Source organism: Paroedura picta, chromosome 6 (assembly GCF_049243985.1).
Source record: "Paroedura picta isolate Pp20150507F chromosome 6, Ppicta_v3.0, whole genome shotgun sequence".
Lineage (NCBI taxonomy): Eukaryota > Metazoa > Chordata > Lepidosauria > Squamata > Gekkonidae > Paroedura > Paroedura picta.
The window spans coordinates 122,757,931-122,768,384 of record NC_135374.1 but is presented as its reverse complement, the minus strand read 5'-3'; the positions used below and the strand labels follow the sequence as shown (position 1 = coordinate 122,768,384).

The following is a 10,454-nucleotide window of genomic DNA, read 5'->3' as shown; positions in this document are numbered from 1 at the left end:
CTTGGGAATGTTCAGCCTGGAGAAAAGGAGGTTGAGAGGGGACATGATAGCCCTCTTTAAGTATTTGAAAGGTTGTCACTTGGAGGAGGGCAGGATGCTGTTTCTGTTGGCTGCAGAGGAGAGGACACGCAGTAATGGGTTTAAACTACAAGTACAACGATATAGGCTAGATATCAGGAAAAAGTTTTTCACAGTCAGAGTAGTTCAGCAGTGGAATAGGCTGCCTAAGGAGGTGGTGAGCTCCCCCTCACTGGCAGTCTCCAAGCAAAGGTTGGATACACACTTTTCTTGGATGCTTTAGGATGCTTAGGGCTGATCCTGCATTGAGCAGGGGGATGGACTAGATGGCCTGTATGCCCCCTTCCAACTCTATGATTCTATGATTCTATGATTCTAAGTGCAGTCATACATGGGTTTGCATCTTTCCAAGTAGTCTTCTGCAGTCAGCAACTGTCTTGCTAACACAGTGTGGTGCCTTTTAGACTGGAGCACTCTTCCAGCAGGTAGCTGGCATTGCTTAATTGGCACAGGTGAGCCAGGTGACTAACAGGACCTGAGCTCACAACACCTCCAAATAGCCTCGCGGGTGGCTATCAAAACACTATTTGGTCCCCCCCCCCACTCCTCAGAGGAGATGTGGGGTGGGTGGGAAGGAGCAGCCCCCTGGGACTTTCCCTGCCTGGCCTAGCCTTTGGGTGATGGGGAAGTGGGAAGGAGGAAGCCCATCCCCTATGGCCTAACAGAAGCAGCCTGGCCGTTAGGAGATGTGGGAGTTGGTGGGAAGGAGGCTGCCCCCCCCATAGCCTTCCCTGCCCATCCTGTTCTTTGGGGTTGGATGGGAAGGTATGGACAGTGGTGACCTGTATAGACATTGATGTATGGGGGCAGGGCAGGAGAGTCAGTGCTCCTGTTAAGCAGCTGTTTCCTCCAGGAGAACTAATGCTTTCCTTCCTTCCCTCTCCCTTTCTTTGTCTCTTTCATCATGTCTTTTCCCTTTTCATATTCTTGTGGGTTTCCATGCCCCCACCTGGAAGTTGGCAATTCAGCTAGCTGCCTATGGAGGAGGAGTCAGGAATCAAACCCGGCTCTAATTTGCTATTCTTTAACCACTTCCACACTGGATCTCAAGAAAGAGCAGCAAGCAGGGGAGGGGAGGGAGTTGAACGCCGAACCCAGGATGGTCACAAGACAGGTATATGTGCTTGCACCTGTTGCATTCCTGGGTGAAATAGGCTTTGCCTCTAGCATTACACATTTAAGGAACACACAGCACACTAAAGCCTTAGTCTACCCTCAGTGGAACAATAAATGGGACAAGTTATTTGATGGAGTTTTCAGTCCCCTGTGTAACCCAACAAAATGTGGAGCTTATAATGCAATTCGTAAAAAAAAACAAAAAAACAAAATTCAAATGTGGTTTATCACCCTTTATGACCTGTGCTCATTTTGATAAACCAAAGGATCCGTTGCTTGGCAAATGCTCAGTGTGTGTTTTGACAGTCCACAGGAGGACAGAGGGACACACCCATTTAGGAATCAAAGAACCACGTTAAACCTGCAATATGATAGAAGTCCTATTTATTGAAAAAAAATCAATATATTTGCTATAAAATCTGTAACAGTAATGCAACTGGGTATTTGTTCTGAGATGTATAACCCTGAATGTTACCTACCGAATACAATACAGTAACACTGTCTATTTACATGTTTATGAAAACTGATATGCACGTTAAATGAATTCATTATGGATAATAGTTACATTAGAAAAATAATATTCTGGATAAAGCATTCTCAAAGAATCCATTCACGGGTTTTTAGACCTCTAGCAATAAGGCAAAAGTCCCTGGTACAGCAGATAACTTAATTTACAAAATACCACAACTGTTCAAACACCTCTTCGAGTTGGCTTTTGGTATATTTTCTCTCTCTGTTAGACCACTTTTTAAAGGGAAACCTAAACGGAAAGACTCTCAGGAGCGGCCCCTGAGGAAGACCCGCCCGGTGACATTTTCCCTGCTGGAGCTTAGTGGTGGGCAACACTTCCGGCTTGCTCAGTAAGCTAATCATAGATGAAACATATTTTGTAAAAATAATAACCACATCATTGGGGTTCCTTTCTTGAGTTTTCATAGGAAACAGACCTGTCACGTTGGAGAGGATCTTTTTTATCTTTTTGGAAACCGGCACACGACCACATGTTCACAAGAGGACATCACAAACGCAACTAAAACCGGGCCTGGGGCAGTCTGGGAAGGCAGAGGCCAGTCCGACGCGCTCTCCCCCTCCCTCCCTCCCTCCCGGGTGGGGCCAGCCTCTGTGCTGCCTCCCCCACCCCCTGCTTGCTCCGCTCCGTCCCCCTCGGCCGTCAAGTCGTTTTGATTCCTTCGAAGGCACAGAACTTCCACCTCTTCTCCAGCATGGCCCCGACCCCAGAGAACTCTTGCTTGAACATGCGTGGCAGCCTCAGCAGCAGCATCTCGATTTCACTGGCAGAGATCTAGGAAGGGAGGCAAAAGGCTGTCTTGGTGAACTCCAGGACCCACAGTCAAGGGCCAACGAGGGGCCCTCCAGCTGCTGACGGGGAGGGGGGGTGTGTGCTTCTGGGCATTTTACCAAGCCCCTAATCTCTCTGGCGAGAGATCCCAGAAGGGTGGAGGCTGAGGGCCGAAGGAGCAGAAGATAAATGTGAACACACTTGTTTCTCCCAGTAGAACAAAGATTTGATTGGGCTGGGCTTCACAGAAAAGAGGGGCTCCCAGCGGGAAAGAGAGGTGGCACCTGAGGACAGGATTGTTCGGGGAGGAAGCCCCAGGCCTAATGGGTGGGGGCATTAAGCCCCCAGGGACCCTTTGGGCAGGGGAGAGACTTGCAGGTACCACGGCAACCGTGGATGCGGAAAAGTTCTGCATTCACTTCCGAAAGACAAGAGAAATGTGGCCCCTGCCTTGGCGGCCTTGGGGGAAGGGGCTTGTGGGTCACTGGGAATCAGGAATCTTCTGCACGCGAGATTTATGCTCTCCTGCCTTTGACACACACACAGGCCTCTGCCATTCGGCTCTCAAACTGCTGGAAGACTTAGGACCAGCCGGGTTTCAGCACACTCAGTGCTGGGCTAAAGATGGGTCAGCAAAATCCTTTCAGGCTTGGGCCCCAGCGTGAAACCTGGATGCCGGTAGGCCTTGTAGGGGTCCCAACAGGGCGCTGCTCACGGGAGAACTGCTGCCCACCAGAAGGAGGGGCTCTGGATTCAGCCCCCCGCCTCGTCGTGCCTTTCAGCAAGGGCTGGGGTCGAGTTGTTGCCAAGAACTCCAGTTCATGAAAGACTAACAGGGAGGGGAGGCCTGGTTCCTTAAGGGCACCCTACAGGAATGAGGTCCATTCCACATGCCGAAGCAGCAGGGGTTCCTACAAGGCTACCTTTTGATCGCCCCACAGCCTATTATTAGCTCAGCAAAACCAGATTCTCACAACAAATCTAATTACAACTTTTGATACAGGAACTCGACTAACCCTGGAGTCCAGCTGCTGCATGTAAGACCACAGATACTCTATATTTGCTCCAAACGGGTGGACGTGAAGAAATGTAGAGATGATACCTGCATTGAGAAACACAAAAACAGAACAGGAGGTTTCTTGAGGCAGAACGCTGCAGTTTCTCTATGTCTTTCTTGAGTTGTCGTGTCCATAACTGAACACAGGACTCCAAGGGAAGTCTTACCCGAGAGGTGTAAAATGGTAACATCACCTCGCGTCATCTGGACACTATACTTCTTTTAATATGGCCACAAATCTCATTTGCCTATTTAGTTACTGAATCACACTGCTGACTCCACACAGACCTCCAGACCCTTTTCACATGTACTACTGCCAAGGAAAGTCTTGCCCATCCTGTCGTGATGCACATGATATTTCCTACTTAAATGAAGAACATTTATCACTGTTGAAATTCATTTTAGCCCACTTTTCTAACCTGTCAAGAGCATTGTGGAATTCTGATTCTGTCTTCTGCTGTGTTTGCTACCCCTCCCAGTTTAAGGCCATCTGCTCACTGAATAAGTGCCCCCTTTATCTTTCATCCAATTCATTTATAAATATTTGAACAACACGGGGCCCAAAACAGATCCCTGAGGCACTCCCTTCCTGAGGAGTTCCCTTCCTTTATTACGACTTCTAGTTTTTTCTGTTTTTTTCCCATACTCTGTGCATTAGTGCAGAGACATCGTAATCCTTCATACGAGTACCCCAGGCATTTCATTTTTGAACTTTCCTGTAACTTAATAGTCCCCTGCATATGTGCCATTCCCTTTAAACTTGCAGTGTTCCCATCTACAGTTGTCTTCATCAAACTAGGCTGTGAATGTACGTCTCGCTCCTCCATTGGGCTTCATTTAAAGCCCTCCTCACCAGGTCCTCACCAGGTCCACCAGGTTCACAAAGACATTTCCCCCACCCTTGTGAGGTGCAAACCATCTCCCAATAGAAGAGCTTCATCACAGAAGCACAATCCACGGTCCATAAACCCAACTGTGATGCACAGTCAGATGGTTATGGCAGAACCCACCATGGCTACCCTGCCTTCTACTATCTGGCTCCAAAAGGACATGGGGGATGTTGACGAGAGTTCTGTACATTCTGGGCAGACTTGGAGAAGAGGGAGGGGTTGTTCTTCAAGGGAACTAAACTCTACATTCCTGCCACCTCTCACCCTGAGGTTTTAAAACTGAGCCATGATTCTCAGGTGACGGGGCATTTGGGCTTTGTCCAGAGGAATTACTGGTGGCCCTCTCTGGGTAAGGATGTGGAGAGCTTCATCCACCTGCCTCATGGCTAAGCGAGGAGATAGAAAACCCTGGGGTCTGCTGCAACTGAGACCCCCGCTGCTCCCTGGCAAGACATTTCCATGGACTTCATTACGGACCTGCCTCCTAGCCGGGGAAAGAGTGCAATTCGGTTGGTGGTTGACTTCTTTTCCAAGCAAGCCCATTTTGTACCATGCCCGTCCCTTCCCATGGCTCAGAAACTCATTTCCATTTTTGTCCAACGCATCTACAGGCTGCATGGTCTCCCCTACAAGTTGTATTCCTCAGTGGAACCCAATTTGTTACCATATTCTGGAAGGAACTTTTGACAATGTTGGGGGTGGAGCAAGCCCTAAGCTGGGGCTACCAACCCACAGACTAATGACCAAAGGAAGAGGGTAAATCCGGTTCTCAAATAGTACCTCAGGTGTTTTATAAATTACCAACAGGATGACTGGAGTCCTCCTGTTTGCAGACTCTGCAGTCCATGCCAGTGCCAGTATGCCCCCTTGAGATCACCTATGGCACTCACATCTGGTTGGTCCCCAATTGGGATCCTGGCCCTGACAGTTCCCCAGATATGAAGACGTGGGCAGCCCATGTCCAGCTCACCTGGCCTGAGATTGTTGCTCCCTTGAGGCAGCTAGGAATGAATACAAACTCTGGGCAGAGAAAAAGTGGTTCCTAGAGCCCCCTTGAAAGGTGAGGAACCAAGTGCATCTATCTACTAGACACCTCTGATGCCAGCAACCTTCCTGCAAGTTGGGTATGAAGTTTGTGGGTCCTTTCTCAGTCACCTGCCTGATCAAAGATGTCACAGGAACTGTCACTCCCAAAGACCTACAAAAATGTGTATCCTGTTTTCCATTGCAGCCTGCTCCAATGCATTCCTGATCCTGATAAATGCCATGCGGTATCTGGCACTCCAGGACTTGCCTATGTGGATGAGCTCACCTACTATGAAGTCAACATAATTTTGGTCTCTCAGATGCATAGGAGAAAATTGCAGTGCCTGGTGGACTGGAAGGCTTATACCAGGCTTTCTCAGGAGGTGGCGGGTTCTCCTTTGGAAATGTTTAAGTCATCTCATAAAAATGTTGATTTAGGCAGATTGTGAGTTTATTGCATGTCCAGGGAAATGCCGATGGCAGCTTTGGGGTCAGGAGGGGAATTTCTTCCAGGCCAGACTGGTCAGGGGTTCTGGTTTTTCTTGGAGGGTGCATCATCTGGGCATGGAATTCAGGTCACTGTGGTGAGCAGGTGGTTGCGATTTTCTGAATTCTGCAGGGGCTAGACTAGATGACCCTAGAGGTATCTCCCAACTCTATGAACCCAGAAATGGTTCTCTTGCATGGGAATCTCCTAGATACCTGACTGCTAATCAGCTCTCCATTAAGACCCCCTTCTTGTTCTGGTATTGGTCCAGGCCTGATACAAGCCCAATGGCCATGTCTTTCTTTTCCTGTGCCATCACACGAGAAATGGAGAACTGTTGTGAGATGGCTTATCCCAGCGCCTACACCTCTGGCTCGCCCCTGGCAATGCTGTGATCAAAGCCGAGTCTCCTTACCGATCAGCAGGGCTTCCTTCTCTGACTTCAGTGGCTGGCTTCGCTTCTCAGAATTTTTTTCTCTGTCTTGATTGACTAATGGTAGTGTCATCACATTGATTTCCTATAAAGTTTAAAAACAAAACTAAATAAAACAGGTGCTTACATAGAATTCATCCATGCGAACATGTATTGCTAGCATTCGTCATTTCTATAAAAAAAAGATCATTACTTCAAATCACAGCTCCTAGCAAGACAATTACAAAGTATTGATCTGTTTCCCGAATCTCGGCATTCCCAACTGAGCAGCTCTTCCCTCCCTTGGCCCAGGTGGAGGGAGGCCCCTCGAGGAGGCTGAGGGCTCCCCAGCTCATGAGCTCATGGCCTCGCAGGGGCCACGGGGCCACGGGGGGCGGGGGCTGCAGAATCGCCACAAAGGAGGATAATTGAACGCTGATGGCTGGTGGACATTTTTAAAATCCGTCGGACTCGCAGCATGAATAAATCTAGATAGGTCTATGAATAACCCACACCTTTCCTTCTTTTTTTGCAAGATGATAACAAACATATTTTCGGCATGAAGCGAGCTACTCAGAAACAAAGCCCTCCAGCAACAGCGGCCCTCCTGCCTATGCTTCAGCTGAAAAGAACGAAAGCAACGGAACTGAAAGGAGACCCCTCCTTCGCTTCCTTCAGCACAAGGGGGGCTGCCCCATCCTGTCCCGTAGGAGCTTCCATGAATTGGAACCTGGCGTATCTGTGACCCCTTATGGCGAAATCCAAGTTGTTTCAGCAAATAAACCACCCACCAAAATGACAGGCAGGAGAAGCCCCTCTCCAGCCAGGGAACTTGCAGCCTCCGCCCCACCTCAACTCTCCATCCCTGTGAGTTTGGAAAGCAGGCTGGGGGGTGGGGTGGGGTGGGGATAACACACGGATATGCAGGAACAGCCCCAGGCGCTGATGCAGCAGAGCGAGGGTGTTCAGGATACAGAAGCCGAGGGGCTTCATGAGGACGGTTCTTCAGGAATCCTGCTTGATGCTCAAGAGAGGATTGCTGGCGCTGGGGTGGGAAATACCTAGGTTTTGTTTGGGGGGGGGGGTCCTGGAGAGGGTGGGGTTTGGGGAGGGACCACGGCATGGGACCATGCCTGACAGACCACCCTCTCACACACCTGTTTTTTTCCAGCCTTCAAATATTGGCTGAAGATCCATTATCATGCTCAGCCAAACAGTTTATTATTCAAACTTCGGGCTGATTCTTACTTATCCCTTGGGTTTTAAAAACAATAATTCAGAATTTTCACACTATCGACCTTATCTCAAGCCTACAGGAAAGCGGCATTACAAAAACGAATAACCCAGGGGCTGGAAGACATCGATACCCAATTACTGGGCTCTTCAGTAAACAGGGTAAGTTTTCCTCAATTATACAGTAGAAGCTATGCGGATGACGTTTTAGTAACACTGGAGAAACCTGAGAGGACTGTACCAAGAGGGATGGACTCCCTAACAGATTTTGGCCGGGTGTCAGGCTATAGAGTCAACAGGACAAAAACAAAAATCTTTTTATTTACTAAAAATTATCAAAACATAGAAAACATACAGAACTCCCCCTCCAAAAAAATCAAATATCTAGGTATCTATCTAGACACTGATCTCAAGAAAATAACCCAGAACAGCTATAACAGGACATCGAACTAAAGAAGAACTGCCAAGATGGTCCAAACAGAATCGGTCATGGCCAGTGAGCAATCAAAATGATAATACTCCCCCAAAAGATCATTTTATTCCAATCCCTCCCCCTGGACATTCAAGATAAAACACTCCAGAATTGGCAGAAATGAATTTAAAAATGTACACGGAACTCTCTCTATATTTTGGATGTAAGCTTACTAAAAAGAGCTAAATATTTTCCCATCAAACTCATCCGGGGCAGGTTCCAACCACTTCCTCCCTCTGAGGGGCTGTGCCTAGATGGGGCACACTACATGGTTAGAACACCCAAAATGTGCTCATCACCGATCATCGCTAGCTAACCACCCAAAGAGGACAGGTCTCCTCTGTGTAGAGGAGAAACAGGGGATGAAGACAGATCCTGCCTCTATGACGACAGTTGTCTTGATCCTGTCGGCCATTCTGGGAGAGGACCTCATAGCTTGGAGCTCTGTAACTCCATGAAATGTTAATGGCAATGCAAACGTGATGGTTTTGTCCAGACTTTATGCCAGTCAAGGTATTCTGATTCTGTTTTCTCCCAGGGAACTGACCTTTATCTGGGCATCAGCTGTGAAAGTGGGAGAGCCCCAGGCCACGGCAACTCACCCCACCTGAAACAGGCACCTTAGTGGGCTGACTTCTGATGGGAAGAGGGATCTTTTTGCCCCTGGATCTCGTTCCTGGGACAGGATGAAAAATGCATCTTGGCCTTGGCTCCAAATAAAGAGAAGCCAGGCTTGGAGACCTCAATGGAGCTGGAGAAAGCCAAATCTCCACACAGAGGTGATTCACACCTTTATTTTAAAAATGTATTCATTTGCACCCATTTGGCCTCAAGGAACGAGAGACTGTTTTGTCTTGTGCAAGGGGGGCGTGGGGTGTGTTCGGACTCTGTCCCTCCTCCCTTTCCCCCCTTTCCCAAATATGTTAGCTAATAACTGGTCTGGTGACTCGGCAGAAGAGAAATCACGCTGGTTGTGCCAAGAGAAATGGGAAGGTTCCTTTGTGCGTGGTCAGCAAGAGCAGCTTTACAAAGCCTGCTTTATAGGAAGCCCTCTGTGTGCTTCACAGCACTGCACTTAGAGACAGAAGGTAAATCAAGCCACGTTTACCTCGCCCGGAAGGATATCTGGCCGGGGAACACCGTTTGTGTTAGCAAGAGTGACAAATGAGGCCAGCTCCAGGATAAGTTATGGCTTCAGCAGCGGAACACGGGCTGCAAAAGTCACAAACGCTTCAGGTTTACAGGAGGTCAGCGTGCGACAACTTTGACAAGCCTTGCTTCCCCGGAGAAGAGAGCGGCTGAGGTTATGAGTTGGGAGGACCAGCAGAGGGCCCGAGACGGCCCCGGCAGAACCCTTGTTGGAGCTGCCCCTGGCTGCAGAACTTGCTCCCCCCGCCCTGGCAAGGGAGGCCGCCTTCACTCTGCCTCTGTTTAGAATGTTTTTAGGAGGCCATCTTTCTGCCACAAAGCAAGGGACGCCAAAATGCTAAAGCAATTCAAAATACAGTCAAAAATGATAAAATAATTTAATTAAAAACAGAAACCACACCAGAGCCAGGAAGGAGGGCCAGTGGCTGTTACTGGGGGGTAACTTGCTTGGATTGCTTGTTTTATTGTTGGTGCCACCTGATTTACCCTGAGACTTTGCAGCCTAGTTTGGAGCCCAGATACCTGGTAGGGCTCATTTATATGTGAATTCTGCTGTGTTACTGGGAGTATGCCTGAAGAAACAAAAGAAGTCTTCATCTGCTGGGGAAAGACACTGATAGGAGGAGCTGGAGGAGCCTCCCTCGTTCTGCTGCCACAGCAGAGAAGGCTCTTCTCCAGGTTGCCAGCTGGCCAGTCTCAGCAGCAGGCCTGTGAGGACGAAGGGAGCAAGTGGGCAGGTCCGTATGGGAGAGAGGACAGAGAAGCATGACCTTGGCCACAGCAAAGGAGTAATTTCCAATCTTGCCTTTTCTTAAAAGCTACATTTCCAGAATAAATCAAAGCACACATGACTTCTGCAAAAGTCACTGTGAAAAGTGTGGATTCTGTTATTATTAGCTCGTCACACAAACACCTGTCACATGGCTTGGGACCAAAATACATTGTTTTCCCTGTCTGACTTCTTTCATGGAGAATAAAGGCAACTCTTGGCATGTGCAGGTAGAAGAGCTTTGAGGAACATTCTGTGCATGCTTTTCTCACTTCTGGGACTTGTTTAGCTCATGCACTCTGACAGCTTGTCAGTGTTGCCTATCTGAAATGTGTGAAACCATATTCCACAGTCAGTGCAACGGCTGAGCAGTCTGGGGAAAGATGTGCACTTTTCCCAATGCAGAATAAAGTGTTCTGAGCACATGAAGGTGTAACCGCTCTAACAGATGTGTAGCAGGCCCTC

The 10,454-nt window shown here is 48.5% G+C and overlaps 1 protein-coding gene across 6 annotated transcripts in view; it reads right to left on the bottom strand.

Moving 5' to 3' along the window:
• Positions 1 to 1,561: 1,561 nt before the first annotated feature.
• The window catches only part of ENOX1 (ecto-NOX disulfide-thiol exchanger 1), a 322,679-nt gene continuing 313,786 nt past the window's right edge, over positions 1,562 to 10,454 (bottom strand). For all 6 annotated transcript variants that reach the window (XM_077344075.1, XM_077344074.1, XM_077344079.1 and 3 more), the window contains 3 exons: positions 6,370 to 6,472; positions 3,511 to 3,596; positions 1,562 to 2,497 (listed from right to left, as the gene is read on the bottom strand). In XM_077344075.1, the coding sequence (XP_077200190.1) occupies positions 2,366 to 2,497; positions 3,511 to 3,596; positions 6,370 to 6,472 (321 nt within the window). In that variant the 3' untranslated portion in view covers positions 1,562 to 2,365. The remainder of the gene's footprint in view (positions 2,498 to 3,510; positions 3,597 to 6,369; positions 6,473 to 10,454) is intronic.